This window comes from Lates calcarifer, linkage group LG17 (assembly GCF_001640805.2).
Source record: "Lates calcarifer isolate ASB-BC8 linkage group LG17, TLL_Latcal_v3, whole genome shotgun sequence".
Taxonomy (NCBI): domain Eukaryota; kingdom Metazoa; phylum Chordata; class Actinopteri; family Centropomidae; genus Lates; species Lates calcarifer.
This window is the reverse complement of record NC_066849.1, coordinates 6,052,390-6,070,939: the sequence shown is the minus strand read 5'-3', so window position 1 is coordinate 6,070,939 and position 18,550 is coordinate 6,052,390. Positions and strand designations below refer to the sequence as shown.

The 18,550-nt window shown below is 40.9% G+C and overlaps 1 protein-coding gene across 2 annotated transcripts; it reads left to right on the top strand.

Annotated features, from left to right (window-relative positions):
• Positions 1-6,461: 6,461 nt before the first annotated feature.
• Positions 6,462-17,941, top strand: LOC108878885 (ubiquitin carboxyl-terminal hydrolase 46). Of its 2 annotated transcripts, XR_001960266.2 has the most exons (10): positions 6,462-6,842; positions 9,293-9,373; positions 9,716-9,929; positions 12,337-12,575; positions 13,095-13,171; positions 13,285-13,368; positions 13,444-13,641; positions 15,094-15,172; positions 15,287-15,524; positions 15,625-17,941. XR_001960266.2 is itself a non-coding variant. In XM_018669884.2 (9 exons), exons 1-9 carry the CDS (start codon positions 6,807-6,809, stop codon positions 15,386-15,388), a joined length of 1,110 nt encoding a protein of 369 aa, XP_018525400.1. In that variant the 5' UTR covers positions 6,462-6,806; the 3' UTR covers positions 15,389-17,941. The 2 variants fall into 2 exon arrangements, 1 of the variants encoding a protein (XP_018525400.1); XM_018669884.2 differs by having other exon boundaries at positions 15,287-17,941.
• Positions 17,942-18,550: the final 609 nt, after the last annotated feature.

The following is an 18,550-nucleotide window of genomic DNA, read 5'->3' as shown; positions in this document are numbered from 1 at the left end:
TACATTAGCCCCCTTTTACACAGCCTGTTCACTATTATTCTGCTTAGCCATTTTGTATAAAAGTTACAAAGTCAAAATGGTGTGCAATGTTGTCCCACCTTTAAGCTGGCAGTGGAGCACAGAACAGGATCTAAGTCTGTAGAAGGGAGAGCAAGCACGGCCGAACAGATGCTAGCTGACACCAGTGCTGTTGTCTTACATGTCACACCTCTGATCCCATGATGCTGCTATGCCATCAAAAAATCACACACCAGCGTGGCATTACATCAGTTTTGTGTAGGTCAGTGTAAACATACAAAGGTAGCATAATCCAGGGTCTTCCTGATGCCAATCTAGTAAAAAAAATCTGTGTAAAGGGGGCTTTTGGTAATTTGGGACTTGGCATCTTCGCTGTTCTTACCATTAAAATTTGCATCAAAATTTGATGAATGAATTCTTTTTTTTTTTTTTTTTTCAATATACTGATCTTTTTATGAAGTCCTGGCATTTCCACTCAGGTTTGTTAATGCACAAATTGAAAATGTGCATAAAGTTGGGTGGATGGAAACTTACTTTGTGTCCTGTTTTCTATTTCTACATGTGTTAAATACAGAAGCGATTAGTGATTTTTAAGGTAATAAATGAATAATATGAACTGAGGAATGGATTACAGTTTACTAACACCTCACCAGTGCTGCTAGTGGGTGCTGTAACAGAATCAACAGCATTTCTGTATCCGTATAAACTCTGTATTTTCTTTGTCTCTTTAGATATAGTTATACAAGGTCCTTTACCTTGTTACATCAAAATGTCAAACTTAAGCGGTGTCCTGTGTCAAGGCAGATAAAGGCTACAGTATGATCACTTAGTAGACCTCCAGTTTCCCAAGCACCTGGCAGAGTGAATTAATGCGGTTCACAGGACTGGAAAGTGGGTCAAGCTCCAGTGCTCTCTGCAGCCATCTCAGCTCAGTGTACACATCCAGTTATACAAACAGATCTATTGTTATTGACTGTGATTGGGACAAGGTGCTTCTAAGCCTCCAGAGGCAATGAGGGGCAGCCCAGGAATCTGGAGCTGCCACAGAAATCAGGAAAATATGCAGGGGATACGGTACATGAGGATGTGTGCATGTGCGTGCCTCAGTGCTTGTCTTCCAAATGGCATGCAGATTTCTGATATACTACGCATTTTAGGCCATTTAGATGGACAGGTTAGTGATTATACATCTGTAGAATGACATCTGGTCCTCTCGTGTTTCATTCCATTCTCTCAGTTCTAAATTAAGAACCAGAGTTCATTCTCCTTTTACTGTGCAAATAAGATTCATAGTATGCACCCATGACCTAACAGCAGAACAAGTCTGTGAATGCCACTGTCCTCCTGTGATTGTGTGAAAAGTTCATAAAAAAACTAGGTCAGTGCTTTATATAGCCTGATTGCATCTATTATCCACTGACACTGGTCTCCTATCATATAGGCTACCTTAGTGTTTAAATAATCTGCTGAATGAACCTTACAAAAACATTTGTGACCCTTTCCATTTAGGTGCTGTACATCAATTTGATCGCATTATGAGTCACCCCATGTGATGACATGCACTCACTCAAACGCACACATGTGTACAAGCTCACATACAGATACAGTTTCTAGAGCTGCATGTGTTAGATGGTCACGCTGAACTCTTCTGCTCCCTGCTTTGTGTTAGGAGAACAGTACAGCTATTGTGCTGCTGTCGCTGTCTCACCGACTGAAAATGGTTGTGGAGCAGCACAGCCGCATTTTGGGGTAGTTAAGGCGCATCACAGAGGAGGCTGTGGACAGGGGTGTCAGATCAAAATGAGTGTATTTTTAGGATTTTGTTCATTGTAAAATGTGTCATTTGAGTTTCTACAGTGACTGGTAGCACTGTTTGTTAGGTAGTCTGCCTCTTGTAATGAATTTGTGATGAAATAATATAAAAGTGCATTAACATAAATTTATGCAAATTGTAATTTGTTTTAGCAAAAGGCCATTGTAAACTGGTAACCTTTTGGTTTTAAATTGATAGTTTGACAAAACAAGCACTTTGAAGACATCACTTTGGGCTCTGACAGATTGTATTGGGCAGCTTTTACTACAATATCTATAAAAAATATTCACTTTGGAGGGTCTCATGTTTTATTGTTCTACAATATTGAATCACGGTAGATTTAAAGACTGTGTCCAATTGCACAATCCCCCTGCAGCTCAAGCATTTGGAAAACTTACAGTGTCCAGATGTGCAAGGCTGCTATACAGACCCATCCACACAGAGTCAAGGCTCCATTGTAAATGCTGCCAAAGGTGCAGCTAGTAGTGACTTGGAGGGAGTTAATACTTATGCAAACAACTATTTAGTACATTATATCTTAATTAATTAGGACCACTTTGTTGAAATTTGTTTGTTTGTTGTTTTCAGTTTACATTAAAGACTCTTTTCCTGTAGATCAGTTTTTTTTTTTTTTTTTTAAAGCCACATTAAATAAACTTTGACAAGACAAGAAAACATCAAAACCTCTAAGGGCAGTAAATACTTTTTATAGGCACTGTATTTACTGACATTAATACAGACTAAACAGTTAATTGACTATTCAAAAAAAAAAAAGATTAATCAACAATGTACAGAAGTAATAGTTTCTGGGTGTTTACTTGTGTCATTTACAACATTAAATACATCAATGTTAAGCCAGTGATGACAGGGTAAACAGACCACCAGCACACCATTGTGTCAGAACAGGAGGGAGCCTGTCGCATATCCAATGACCACTGACTGCCAGTACCCAGCATGCCCTGTTCCTCTGTTTATAGAAGCTTGGGTACCATACATGTAAACCGGAGTACAGATGAGTCTGTTTGGAACAGTGTGTACCAAAAGCCAATAAGCATACCAAGGCTAGCGTGCACGTCTAATAATTCACTCCCTCTCTCGCCTTTGCTGTTCCCTCTGTGCTGGCCAAGTTCCTATTGGTTTTCTCTCCACACAGGCAGTGTTTATTTAATCAGGTTTTAGTGTTCAGGGAGCCCCATGAGTGCAGAATGAGGAATGTATAGTTGACCGGGAGACAAATTTAGACAGGGTGTCTTGTGTTATTGGACAAGATGATGATCAAGATACCAATAAAGTTTAATTATTGAGAGCTTCTTCATGTGAAGCGCGTGAAGAACCAACTTTTCTTTAGAATTAAAGTGTTTTATAGTCGACAAATCTTTTTTAATGAGCAGCATATGCATGCTTTTATACAATGTTTTCCACAGTGCCTTTGACTTAGCCAGTATTTCACTTAACCCAATACATCTTCCTCCCTTGCACCAGCCAGGACCCCTCTGTCATAAGAAACCACAATAGATGATATATTAGACAAAGGCTTCTTCATGTACAAAATCCAGGCACACACACTATAAACTGCCTCTCCTGCATTTGAAAGGCCCTGCATAAAAAAGACACTGACTTGCTTTATTTTTCTGAAAGTAGCTAATAACTTCATAGATGGTTGCAACCTGTAGGAAATAATATTGTAAATATGTATCAGATCACCAGTATAGCCATCAACATCTTTCAGTGGAGCAGCTATGGGCCTGCTGCTACTGGTTCCTATCATTACATCATTTCTATACACACACAAAAAGATAAGATAATCCTTTATTTGTCCCACAATGGGTAAATTTACAAAAGTTTTCAGTAATGCACAAAAAAGTAGGCATTGTGATTATTAGTTCAAATGTTTTGCACTGTCACAGAACATTTAATTTTTCACTTAAAAAAAAAATCCAGCTTTATAAAGAAATGTCAGAGCAACATTCATAACTGAATGTTTAAAAATGTAACATGTTAAGACTTAGACTGTGACTCATTTTGTATTTGCAGCCTTCACAATCCACCCAGTCCCCAGAACATACACCAGCTCCGGTACAGTGAAAAATAATAGTTTGTCTGTTGCAAGTAAACTCCTGAGAAACAGTCTTAATGTTCCGAACCTTGATGTCACCAAGCTGCAATGAATCACAGACTGCAAACTGGAGAATTATTTTTGTGGTGCTACGGAAATGATGCATAATTCATTTGCCTCTCTCTTTGTAGCAGCTGAACGACAGGAAGGTCATCAGTGCTTTTAACAGTGCAGCCAGCCAGGTTTACTGGAAACATTTTCTGAGCTCACTTTTTTTTTCTCTCTCTCCCTCTCTGTTTAATGCATAGTGTACCCACATGAAAGTCCAGGGAAGCAGGGAAGGTCCTCTGAGGATTCACCTCCTGACTGGAGACATTAAAAAAAAAAAGAAAAAAAACATGTTGTGGATACAAAATTCTTGTCAGTTCCATCCAAACTTGAAGAGGAAAACACATAGTAGATGAGAGATTAAAACAAATAAACACAGAGTGAATTTACCCGCCCTCTCTGTTCATCTAATGTCAACACATAAGCTGCCCTGCAAGCCTGCAACAAAAAAGATGGAACTGATTTTATCTCATAAACAAGGCTGGGAATAGAGCATCAGATGTACAGACCTAGAGCTGTTTACATGCCTATTTTGGTTTCTGGATGTCAATAAATGTGAATTAAATGTAGTTTATGTTTATACAGTGAGCACATTATCCAAATTCACCAGTGAGCACGTGAAGTGCTGCAATAATGACAATAAAAAGCACCATGAGTCAGAAAAAGGGCATCCATAGTTCCCCTAAATCCTATTAATACTGACTGGACTGAAATAGAAAGTAAGTCTGGGAACATTTTGGATCTAGAGCCCACAAGTTACCACCGCATGTAATTGTTTCCCTGTCAGTCAAAAGTATTCATAAATAAACCCATGAGAGCACGTCAATCAACAAAATTTCTCAAACAAACCCCGTGGTGAATACCAAACATCTGATCAACAATGAGCCTCTCCTGTTCTCATCAGCTCAGACTGGCAACCCAGTTGTTCTGCTATTTGTTTTTCTGTGAATACTTTTATTTATTCCTCTCTCCTTTCCTCTTCCTTTTGAAGTATGTCAATCATAATTATTTGTTGTTTTCCTTTCTTTTTGTTCACATGCTAAGGAGATAATTGCTGAGAGAATGTTGTGAAAGCACCATCAAAGCCAGGGGTGAATGGAAGCGTCCTGAGGGCCTGAGGAGTCCTGTGGAGCTCTGCAGAGGGGACACTTACGATTTAATGCCCTCCCTCTTCGTTATGGTCAGCTAATTCATGGTTAGAGTGCAGAATACCTGCAAATTAAAGGATTAGTCATTTGGTCTACAAAATGTTAATGATGATAACAAGTGCCCAACACTACAGTATGTTGCCAGAGTGTAAAGTCCACTCTGCTATTGTTCTTCTGCAGCTTTTATTAGTATGAAAAATGAACCCTGCTGGTGTCATCAGGGTAATCACAATTTTGGGCTTTCTACTGGAAAACCTGCATTAAAAACTGACAACAAGCAAGTGATCGGCCAAAGAAATACACTATAGAGTGGCATTATGGGAAGTGTAGGATCCATGGTTTTTGACTCACACAGGGACTAGTGGGTCATCTATACATGCAGATTCAAAAAGCTGCAACACTACAGGGGAAAGCTTAGAAAGGCTCAACTTGATGTAAATATCCTGATGCAGTGTGAACAAAAGCGACAGCCCGTCATGATGCATTTGTTTCCAGCTAAAACGTGCTAAAAAAGCTGTTTTCATTTTAAACAAAATAGAGGGAAAACTGATCATCGCCGTCTTCAGCTTCTCAAATCTCTGCAACAACAACTGTCCAGTCAGAGTAAAGTATGTAAATTATGTGCATAACACAACACAATCCTGGAGGCCAACTACTTTGAATCTTTGTGTGTAAACTCATTGTAGAAGTCAGGATATGTCAACCACCGCTACTTCAACTTTGATCAGCTTAAAGCGCCCCTTTGATTGAATTGGTTTTACTGTTTTCTCATTGGCAAATCAGTTAATTGGGTAAGTTGTCTGTGTGTGTTACTGCTGTAACAAGAAAGCAATTTATTGGCTGAAAATTCTTTTTGAACAGTTTCCAGAATCAATAATTAGTTATCAGTCATTTCTCAAGCAAAACTGTTCCTGGTTGAATTTAACTGGATTTTTGGACTGTAAACAAAACAAACAATATGAAGTACTGATTTTGGGCTCACACCACTTGTAAGGGACATTTTTCAGTCTTTTCTGATATTTCGCAGACTAAATTAATAAGTTTGTATTGAATCATCTTTAAATCAATAAACTGGGAGAAAAACAGAGAACCTTACAGTGCATCTTTAGTGATTTACATTAAGCCTACATCTCTTTAAATGCGTCTCGAATAAGAACTACATTTCCCTAAAGCCTTTGCTTCAATCAGTTGCTGATGATTGGTTGCAGCTCAGCTAAGCTTTGCAGTGGAGGTTTATGTATGGACCTGTAATCCTGTCAATCACACAAAGACAATCTGAACCAATCAGCTCCGGGATTTCCCTCCGGTGGGCGGAACCACTGTGCTTCCTCGCACATCACGCTTGTTTCCTGGTCGTTGCTAACAACCTGCTGCCTGCAACTTCGCCTGGCCACCGTCCACTCATGCATTGGTGGTTTCCTGCTGCGGTGTCTTTGAAATGTGCGTGAGGATGAAGCCGTGTCGACAGTGAGTGCGGTGTGACCCTCAGCTCCGTGCTGGCTGCATGGTGCTCCTCCGTGTGTCTCCGCCTGCTTTCTGACGCCTGGGGTTGCAGTCTGGCCTCCAGCCGCGGCTGCGAATTAACTTCATTTCTCAGCGTCGCCTTGCTCTGAAATCATGTTTATTTTATAAAGATGGCGGTGAGGGGGACACTGTAAACTAAATGACTGTCAGAAACATCGCCTCCATTTGTAATATGGTGAGTAAGCCGCTGGTTGTGTGTGTGTGTGTGTGTGTGTGTGTGTGTGTGTGTGTGTGCGCGCGCGTTGCTATCGATCTGCCTGCAGCCTCTGTGTTGAACCTGGTGTGTGAGGATGTACATGGGTGAGTCGCCTCCCCCCTCCCTCCTCCTCACAGACACACTGTGCAGGGTACAGGCTCCTTTTAACAAGGATGCTCAGTAAATATCACTGTGTGGTGACTGCTACCTTTAGGATTTAGGACACTCAGCTCCCTCCTGGGAGCCTTGACATTGTGTGTTGCAGCCCACAAAAACGACACAATGAGCAATTTGTGTAGCTGTCACTGATGATTGACAGGTGAATGAGGCAGCGCTCTGCCTCTGACAGCTTGTTGTGATTGCATAATGTGGCTGCAGAGGACTTGGTTGCATTCTGGTATCAGAGAGCAGGGATCTGCACTAATCTGTGTTTAAGTTGTGTTCAGGGGCCAGTGAGGAGTGAGTAGGAACAGACTTAAATGACTCTGCTTAATGCCATTGGCCTTTCCTTTATATAGAAGGGATACTGATGTCAAGAGCCTGCAGTCTGTCAGTGTCAGTGCTGCTGGAGAGCATGAATGGCACTGAGTTATTACACTGTATCACTGCAGAACAAGCTGCATGTGTATGTCACGGGTTTTGCAGCAGAACTCAGTCAAGGCAGTTTGAATTGATTCAGGGTGTCTAAATGGTTAATACAGACAGTCCTGAAAGGCTTTGTGACATTCACTGTACAGTAAGCTTCTCCAGTCTACCACAGGGCCGGGCAATACAGTTGAAATCACAATCTTGAAATGAATGATTAATTCTCAATCAGTCAGTTAATTACAGTGTTTATAAAAATGTCAGAAAATAGTGAAAAATGCCCTGAATAATACTCATAGAGCCCAGAGTGATGTGTTTAGATGTTGCCTGTTTTATTCAACCAGCAGTCCAGTATCCAAAGATATTCAGCCATCATACATGGAAAAGAAAAGCTTTTTACATTTGAGAAGCTGGAACTAACAAGCATTTGTTTGTTTCTTCCCTTGAAAAATTTCCCACAGCTTCATAGAGCTCAAGCTGATGTCTTCATTTTGATTCTTTGGTCCAAAGCCCAAAGATGTTCAGTTTACTGTCATAGTAGACTGAAACATATCCAGATATTCACTTTAAGAGGCTGTGAGGGGGTTTTGCTCTGTTGTATTTTTGTATTTAAAAAGACGCAAACTAGTAATCAGTTGCTGATTGATTTTCTGGCAATTAGTAAAGTAACTGTTGCAACACATTTCCAATATTGATATATCACAATATGACAAATGGATGCAAATTCATATAGAATAATCAAACTGATGTTTAATCCAAAGAACTGTTGTACAGGGCTTTCACACAAAAAACAAAAGAAAAACATGAACTTTATACAAAAGGCAGGGCTGAAGTCTCCAAATGCAGACAACAATTATCCATAGCGAGTGACGACAGTGTGTGGGTGTCATGACTCTTCATAGCTTCCTCTGCTCTGTTGGTGTACCTGTCATAGTTCAGATTGTCCTGATCTTCCTCGTTTTCTTTGAGAATAAAGTATTTTTTCCTTTTAAATAAATGATGTCGCTGCCTGCTGTTTATAATGAGGAGCTCAAATGTCGAAATGTGGCATCAGGTGTCATTTGCGGTTGGGTGGATACTTCCATCTTCTCACACAGATGTTCTGTGTGGATTTTCATGGGCTACTGACACACTTTTCCTGTCTTTGCTCTAAATTTCCTGTCCAGTTTGGTAGATTAAAGGCCAATGCTTGCATTATAAGGTTTCCCATGAGAAAAGAATCTGTTTGTATGTGTACAGTCTGTGGACTTGTGCCTGCGTATATGCCACAGCATCTCAGACTGGAAGCGGTAAATCAGACAAAGAGGTATTCACAGTCTGCTTTGACAGAGGGAAATGACTTATCATTGAAAGTCAAAGCCTTCCCCAAACTAAATTGTCTCCTGTGTTCGCTCAACAAAGCTGTGGTTCATTTGGAAAAGCTTTGAGCTCTGACAAGTGAAAAGGCTCTGACAAGAGATAAGTGGTCTGTCACAGCAATCAGGCGCAAAACACTCCTGACTTTTGACATGGGTCTACCTACTTAGACCATATCCTTTCTCTACTTTGACAGGAAGTTTTCTTTTTCTAGAAACCAAAGGAAACAAGATGAGCAGTATTTATTGGACAGAAAGGATCATTTTTATCAATTATACTGCATTAGAAAGTGGCTTCAGTGGGCTGTTGGCACTAGCTGACTGTCCAAAATTTCCATATTAATTTGGCTGTATACTCACAGACTAAACAAATTAGGATTTCATCTCAGACTTGTGACTCTCCATAAATGCAAATATGCAAACTGGGTTACATGAGATCTTGGTGATGATAACAACAACTAAATGTTCATGTTTTCCTGTTTTGTTCAGGGCACCAATGCCTCTGCTCTGGAGAAAGACATCGGCCCGGAGCAATTTCCAATCAATGAACACTACTTTGGATTGGTCAACGTGAGTATCACTAAATCCTCTCATACATAAACAAAGATCATTGCCAAAAAACACTGGTGTCATTTTTCAAAACAAACTGCCACGGGACCCTGGTGAGTCATGTCTTGTACTGGACAGATGGTATTGAAGTTAACAGTATTTGTTAGTCTGTTGGGTAATCTAGGGATGTTCTGTTTCCTTAATATGGCATTTACACAAACACTCAAGTTTCTCAAGATGCAATGTCTGCCAAATGAAAAAAAAAACAAAAGAGAGAACTGGTATTTTTCACGCAGCTAACTGACTAATGAACTGAACCCCCCTCTTGTCCTCCTCTGTGTTTGTGTACCTGTCTTTCCTCAGTTTGGAAACACATGTTACTGTAACTCAGTGCTCCAGGCTCTCTACTTCTGCCGGCCTTTCCGGGAGAACGTGCTGGCCTACAAAGCCCAGCAGAAGAAGAAGGAGAACCTGCTCACATGCCTGGCTGACCTCTTCCACTCCATTGCCACACAGAAGAAGAAAGTGGGCGTCATCCCGCCCAAGAAGTTCATCTCCCGCCTACGGAAAGAGAACGGTGAGAGTCCATGTCCAAAAACCCTATATTTAAGAGTCTTCTGAAGCACAGCACTTTCTTAGTCATTCCTGTGTTCCTCAGGAATGACACATAATGGGAACCTGAAAAAGTTGCTCACCAGCTCTGTATTTGCTTAATGTGACATGAGCTATTGTGATAAGCCATCAAAGGAGTTTCCTGTTCTCCAGCACTGCTGTATGGCTCTCAGTATAATAAGCCTAAATTTGAGGGAACTTAACAAATGGGTTAGAGTTAGGGTTGCTGTGTTATATAGCTGTTTTGAAGCCTTGCCCCAATAAAAAACTGGATAATATTCATAAAATATTTTAACTTGAAACAAGTCAAATTTGACCTGATTAAATAGGGAGGGTGAAATTGTGTTAACAGAATGTTGAACTGGGGAACACAGGAACGTGGGAACATGACTGTATGAGCTCTATGCCAGATAAACAACGACTCTTGTCTTGAGATGAAATATTTTGTTAATCCAAGCAACTATGAATTTGTGACTCTGCGCGCTTGATAGATGTTTCAGCCTTTCGTCGACATCACGCCTCACTCAGCTGTTAGATGAATTCATTGACAAGATACTCCCGGGGTAGCACAGAGTGACAACATGATGAAAACTGAACACATGCAGTGCTTCACAGTAAAAGTGAGATGAAATAATAATTAAAACTCCTCCAACAAATCATCATCACTTAGGAAAAAGCCATAAGATAGAAGTCTGTTTTAAGGAGAGATTTAAACAAGGGATACTAACAATACTAAATCACTGCTGAGGATCGCAAATGTTTTGACATTAAGGCGTGCTGGTTTCAGTGTCCTGGTATTGTATGTGCTGGATATTTGAATGGAACAGAGCCAAGTCAAATTTATTATTAGCTACACCTGTGTTCTTCTTGCTATTACAACTTAAATTGTGTGCCATTAAAAATGTTTTTTTGTGTGTGTGTGTGGTTTGGTGTCTGACAATGAGCATGCTGAGGAGTGGCTCAAATCAAAACATCTGTTTCTTTTTACTGTTCTTGTTTTTGCCAGAGAGCCTATTAAGCGCACTACTCCACACACATGTTCACAAACAATCACAGAGTAGAGAGTTGTGGTTCCATGTTGTGTTTCGGTAGCTGTGTCGGCTTTAATGTGGTCTGAATATTTGAGGTGAAGGACAGGTGCATGTTGGTGGTAAGGTCATTCAGAGTAGAGCTGACAGAGAGGCTGACTGTTCTCTGCTGTCCATATTGAGGAAGCTCTTTATGTGAATGAACAATGCAATCTCTGTTGGGACCCAGCTTTGGTCAGCTGCCTCCTCTCTGGACTCTTTTTCTTTCTTTTTTTTCCCCCCTTGTGCTCTCTCTTTCTCCCCCCTCGGTCTCTCGCTTCTCAGTTTTCACCTTTCACGTACAGATCTGTCAAAACAGGAACGTGTTTGGATGCTGATATCATCCGTGTACCCTGTTGATGTTATTTGCATCTCTCAAGACTAAAATTCTCATATTAGGAAAAGTACAGGTGTAACTAACGGGAATTCTGGCTCTCAGTTTGCCAATGAGCCAGCATTCATTAATGTTACTACTAACACCTGTTTGTCAGTGAAAAAGGACTGTTAGCCATCTACAGTGTCACTTTTCTCCACACAGATATTATACAAAATACTATTGGACACTGTACAGAATAATATATGAAATCATTAAACGATGTGCTGTATGTATAGCCAGCAGCTAAGTAGTTTAGCTTAACACAAAGTCTAGAAACGGGGAAACAGCCAGTCCAGCTCTGTCCAAATGTAGCTAAATCCACCTCCCAGCACCTCTACAGCTCAGTAGCTGGGTTCTTAGCAAACAGATGCGATAGAGTATCGATCTTCTTGTCTAACTTTCAGTCACCTTAGGTTGTTTGAATGGGTTTGTGGTTTGATGCCTTCAGAGTGAGCTCGGAAGATAAATTCTATGACATAAAATACATCAGTAAATACCTTTACACGTCTTTAAGAAGGCGGTTGCTAACAAGTAGTTAAAAGATAGTACAAAGGTTCACTAGTCCACATTTACAGCATTTGTTTCCAACATTCCAACTTGCTTTTGTAGAAAGGTAAATGTGCTAAATCAAATTACAAGTTGGAAGCTTGGCGGTGGTGACGCTAACATCATGACAGTGGTGTAATTCGTTAATAGCCTAATATTAGCTTCTTTCCATTGTCTGTTTTGTTGAGGGAACCAGGGTGATGCTAACCCCTGGCCTGGCCTACAAAAATACATCATCCCTGCTACACAAGTGTGTTTGATGCAGAATTATCATGTACAATATGAATATTAGATTAAGAATGGGCAGGAATCAAGATCAGAGGCCAGGAAACTCCCCCTTCGTGAGTCATCTCCCTTTACGTTGTCTCTGCATTTCCCTCCAGATCTGTTCGACAACTACATGCAACAGGATGCCCACGAATTCCTCAACTACCTGCTGAACACTGTGGCTGACATCCTGCAGGAGGAGAAGAAGCAGGAGAAGCAGAACGGACGCCTCAAGAACAATGGCACTGCTGTCACTACAGAGACCGAGACAGAGAACAAGACCGAGCCCACATGGGTTCACGATATCTTCCAAGGCACACTGACCAATGAGACGCGCTGCCTCAACTGTGAAACGGTGTGTGTGTGTGTGTGTCTGCTTTATTTGCCTGTGGAGTCCTGTTAGAGGGGCAGTATATTTTATGTCGTTATCTGTCTACAGTCCTGCCAGTCCTTGTGTCACCCCTGAATAAGAGATCGTCCCTGAATAAGTCTGAAAAAGGGATTAGCCCTTTGCAAAGATACTGAGTGATGCAAAAAAAAAAAAAAAAAAAAAAAAAAACAGATTTAGTGAGCACGCCTGGCGGGCTCTGACCACCCACTTTACGTCAGGGCTGCCGGAGGCTTTGTCCTCACAATTTTGAGAGCGAGTAGCGGGATGGGTTGCCCTGAACAACCCCTGCAAACACCCAAGGCGCTGCACTGTTCAGAGACAAAAGCTACATAGCATAATAAGCATTTCAAAGACAGGCTGTGTGTGTATAGGTGTGGGTGGGTGGGTGGATGCTCTGTTACAGCAAGGCAGGCTTATCCTCACTGACTCAGTTGCAGAAAATGACAACGTAGTTTCCTCCGTGTCCCTTTCTCTCATTGACAGGTGAGCAGCAAAGATGAGGATTTTCTGGATCTTTCTGTGGATGTGGAGCAGAACACATCAATAACACACTGTCTCAGGTAATAGCAATTTATTATATATTCAGTCCCAGATAAAAGGCACAGGGACATATTCCCTTTGGTCTACGTGAAAGTGAATAACCAAGCCTCCTGTGGCACATTCTTCCCTCTAGGGACTTCAGTAACACAGAGACTTTGTGCAGTGAGTACAAATACTACTGTGAGACGTGCTGCAGCAAGCAGGAAGCACAGAAACGGTCAGTAAAAGCGCTGAGCTCGCATCACCACTGTAATGTGTCAGAAACACACTGAGCTTGTGCACTTCTCTGCAGGATGCGTGTGAAGAAGCTTCCTATGATCCTGGCACTACACCTGAAGAGGTTTAAGTACATGGAGCAGCTGCACCGCTACACCAAGCTGTCCTACAGAGTGGTTTTCCCCCTAGAACTCCGTCTGTTCAACACGTCTGGGGATGCAGTCAACCTGGATCGCATGTATGATCTAGTTGCTGTGGTGGTTCACTGTGGCAGGTACAGTATATTGATTACCAGCCCAAATTAAAGGGCTACTCCACCAATTTTATGCATGAAGTTCAGTATACCTATAGCATTACATAAGTGGGCATTTAGGAGGCAGTGGGGGGTCTAAGGCTCAGGTTATTCTAGAAAAGAACTAGTCTGTGTGACATTTTGTCCAACTGTGTCGGAAGGCAAAAGTGTATCATATGAGGTGACCTGATTTAAATTCAGCTCCCTCACACTTCAAAGTCAGCCCCCCACCCGCCTCTGCAGCAATACGCCACTACCACCGTGCTCAGAACACTCCCTGGAAGTCTTGTCCTGTATTCAAGTCAAGCACCATCTGCAACTCACGCTGGACTCCTCCACTGTGGTGACCCTTCAGCTTAGATTTTATTTCAGGGAAGAGAGAAGAGGTAGCAAGCAGCCAAATGTGGCGAGTACAGCAGGTGCAACAATTGTGTTTATGCGGCTAGAAAACATGCACATAAAAAGGTGTTGTGAGTGGGGACACTGTCATGATGGAACATCCATTTGCCATCACAGTTCAGGTCAAATGTCCTCCCTCAGATGCCTCAGAACAGTGAAGGAGTACTTGCCAGTCTGACACTAGGGGGTGAATTCATGACGCACAACCCTGTGAATGATGAAGAAAAAGACAAGTGTGACATGCCTTCTTCAGTCTTGTAAACTCTTCCATCACAAAGACTGCTGTTTGGTCTTCAGGTCATGGTCACCTTTGATGTCCCATGACATGAAGGTTGGGTCATCCCAGGCCTGTTGATTAAGATCCTTCCAGACTTCGACACACTTTTACTCCCCAGTGAAATCAAAACTGCACACCTGTGTTGATTGTGCAGCACAGCACAGAATACTACTCACAACAACTACTCACTGTGCTCCATTTTGATCTCACTTCATATTATACCTGATTCGTTGTAATTGTTGTAATTTGTCGGATCCATTGTTTTTGGAGTTTGACCCAGTCAAGTTATCTCAGCCTCTGCTGCTTCATTTCTGAGTCTCCCAACTTTTATGGAAGTGCAACTCCAAATCACTGACGTGCCCTCTGCAGATTTTGGCAATAGAGAAAAGGTTTTAGTCATTAGTCGGGAAGTATTTTGAGAATAGTTTCATCTTAAACAGCAGTTAACCTAAACAGCAGTTTACAGTAAATGCTAAGCAGCTTGGCTAGTACTCAGTTATGAGATGGATTAGTTCTCCTCTTCAGAGTCACAGCTGCTGTGAAGCAGATTGCCTGGACAGACATGAAATGTGTGCCCCAGACATTCAGACAGGATATATTTTACTTTTGCATCACAAAAGAATGATAAAAAAAGATTATCTTGTAATATTTTTAATAATCAGCACCAATGGTGTGTTTATGCTGTAGACAGACAGATGTTGTACACTGTGGGAATTTTAAGACTGCAACATCTGCAACACTTTTTGTCTCTTTCTCAGCGGCCCGAATCGAGGTCATTACATCACCATAGTGAAGAGTCATGGCTTCTGGCTGCTGTTTGATGATGACATTGTGGAGGTGCGTCACCCTCTGTCTCAGCCTGTTAATGTCTGCCTGATGTTCCTTGACTCATCTGTTTGTACGTTTCACTATTGTATTGTCAGTAAACAACGTTTCACTCCTGTTGTGCAGAAAATTGACGCCCAGGCCATCGAGGAGTTTTATGGGCTTACCTCAGACATCTCCAAGAACTCTGAGTCGGGATACATTCTCTTCTACCAGTCCAGGGAGTGACTGGAGCCTGATCATCATCAGAGGAAGAGACCGAATAGGAAGAAAACTTTTTTTTAAACCTTCAGCCTAACAGACCCCAGACTCCTGCCATCTCCATCCCAACTTGCTCTCCTCCTCCATGTCAGACCTCTCTGACGTATGTGCCAATCCTCTGCCAGTCCCATTATGTCAGCCTCTGGGTTTTACCTGTGCTTCATCTCTCTCTCTTTCTCTGTAATTTGCTTCTTGTCTTTTAGTCACCTGCATCTGGACTGCACTTTAAAACAAAAGCAAAAATGCTCAACAGCATGACAGAAACATAAAGGAGTCTACATCCACACTGAGCCACACATGCTTGGGGTAGACTGGTGGGAGAAGCCTGCCGAGGCGATTCTCTGCTGGGAGCATGATGAGGTGAAGGGTCTGGTGCACATACAGACAACTGTCAGAAATTGTACTATATCAGTTATATGTATATACAGTCTTCTCCCCCCTCATAATTCCTTTCATTAGGGCTGTTTTCCCAGTCACTGTCTTAGTCCTTTTGATGTTTTCATATCCCTGGTGGATGCATGAGAAGTAAATGAAGTTTGAGACAAACACTATAATAAGCATAGAGACATTTTGAAGCAATATCTGAGCATTAATTATAGAACTCCCAAGTTTAAAACTACCTAATCTGAGTAACTTGTTGACAGTGCACAGGTTGTTTTGCCCATAGAGAATCGCTTTGTGTCTGTCAGTGTGACATCTAATGTTAGTCTAACCAGATATGATCCAACACTTAATCCTTTTGAGCCATGTGCTCTAACACTACACATGAAAGGAAACCCTGCAGTTTTCCATTCAAATCAGCTGAATCTTTATAATTTTATATTCTGATAGAAAGCCCCTATTTATTGAACTTAACATATTTATTACTGTACTTTGTAATACTGACTGATAGATGATGAAATTGCTTGTATAACATGGCTCTTTTGACAGCTTTGTATGTCAAGACTGATGTCAAAGTGCTCAGTGTGAAGGACACGGTGTATGTAATACACAACTTCATAGGACAGCTAAAGAAAAATTTGGTTTTACCAGGTTAATTTTGTAGTTTGCATGTTAGATAAAAATGTAAGACAGATTAACATGATGCAAGTGAGACACAACCCTCAACTGCCTAATCTTTTGATTGACATGGAAAAGTGAAATAGTGCAATAAGAGGTGAAGTTATCCAATGTGCAATTTTCCCAGTGAGACTAATATACCAGATGTTTAAATGTTAATAGTAGATGTGTTTGTTTTTGACTGATCTTTTCCCAGTGCTGTGTGTTTGAATGCTCGTGATATCAAAGTAAATGCCCCCCACCCCCATTCACCACGTGCAATGCACACTACCTGCTGGTATGTTAGCTACAATGTTTCATCCTTCTTTTTTATAACCTCACATCATTGTCTTATTCTTCTTCATTCTTATGTTTAACTACAGCGTAGTAGTTTCCTCTTTGTCTCTGACTTTGATTACGTAAATTGTGCGTGTCATACGTAGCACATTGGAATCCTAAACCCCATAGAGGTGAAATATCAAGCTGCGTTGTTAATTAATACAATATCCCTGTACTGTAGATGTTTTCTCCAGGGTTTGTTGCCATGCTCTGTAGAATAGTGTGACATCAAAGATCCTGTTTTCATGTGAAGGACATTCCTATTTGTTGCACATCAGAGGACATTACCATTTCAAATGCATCTAAGTGAGAGGTAGGAATAGGATTAATTTGTTAGCTTAGTGTCAGTATCTGTACAAGAGATGCAGATTGTAAAGTGTAAACAGTGAACCTCTGAGCGCTTGTTTCTGCTGTCTTCTCCATTTAGTCTGTTACCGAGTGAAGTCATGAGGAATACGTGCCAAACTGGAGTCGATACTGACCTTACAACAGTCTTTAACAGAACATTATTTTCTTTGTAAAGATACAACTGTACATATATATTATGTAGAAAAACACTTCTGGAAATAGGAAAAATATTTTTTTAAAGTGCAGATCTTAAAATGTAAACACACTCATGGTAAAGATTTTAGCTTAACACTGACCATTAATGAAACCCTGCTAAGAAATACTGTGCTATTTTACAATCACTCGATTACATAATCAATCAGAATTGTGCAGAGGTCACCATCTGTGATATTATTGCTATTACTGGTTTAAACTGAATCAGGGTAGAAAACAGTAGCACGAATAGCCTGAGATATTTTAGACTCAGGTGAGAAGGAGACTTTTCATGCGCTGATCTTCCATGAACACTTATGCACATGCCCGCACTGAGATGCTCAGTCATTGCACTTGGTCTTATATATCCTACTGTGATAGTGTTCTACCGAGGAAAGCTCAGGTGCAGAGAGCCCTGCACCAGATGGGATGTGACAGAGCTTGTGGGAGAGAAGGAGGAAATGAATCGGAGCCTCTGTTTGGCTGTAAACTGAAAGTGCACTTTATTAGTGATGAGCTTCGATGCTTTAATATGAAGAACCACAGTCTAACGCACTCATTTTGAGTTTTTTTCTTCTGTTCAATAAAATGACTATCACCTAACTAACCAGATTGTTTGTTTTTATTCCCTCGCTGCTTCCTAAGGAGTTAATTTAAAGAGTGAGAGGATGAACCATAAAACGAGACACAAGGGCTCCCTCTTTGGATGGTTTGCCAGGAAATTTGGCACTCATGTTCATGTTCCCCTCAGAGTGATTTATCACTCTAGTGATTCCCCTCCTTCTAGCACCATTATCACTTCAAATGTTTTTATTTACTTTGGTTTATGACCATATACCTGCAAAACAAAAGACATTCCCGTCAGTCTCAGCTGTACTTTGTGTTAAGTGTTACCTAGCAAACGTTAGCATGTTAACATGCTAAACTAAAACTAAAGAATATGATAAACATTATATCTGCATAGGATTAGCATGTTAGCGTGCTGACTTTGGTATTTAGCTCAAAGCACTGCTGTGCCTAAGTAACGACCTCACGGGGCTGCTAGCATGATTGTGGACTCTTGTCTCAATACCAAACTACACAGTAACTGTAAACACTACAGTAAATACTATATGCTAATTGTAGTTGCATTTTTATCAACATTGTTTTTTTTTTTTTTTTCCAGTAGTGAGCAGCTCAATTTCTGTTGCATGCTCAAAAATTAAGTGTTTT

Bases quoted from the DNA above. Each gene is read 5' to 3' on its own strand.
- LOC108878885 (XM_018669884.2), top strand. From the start codon at position 6,807: ATGACTGTCAGAAACATCGCCTCCATTTGTAATATG. The intron at 9,930-12,336 runs GTGAGAGTCCAT...ATTTCCCTCCAG, and splicing joins CCGCCTACGGAAAGAGAACG to ATCTGTTCGACAACTACATG. The intron at 15,173-15,286 runs GTGCGTCACCCT...CCTGTTGTGCAG, and splicing joins TTGATGATGACATTGTGGAG to AAAATTGACGCCCAGGCCAT.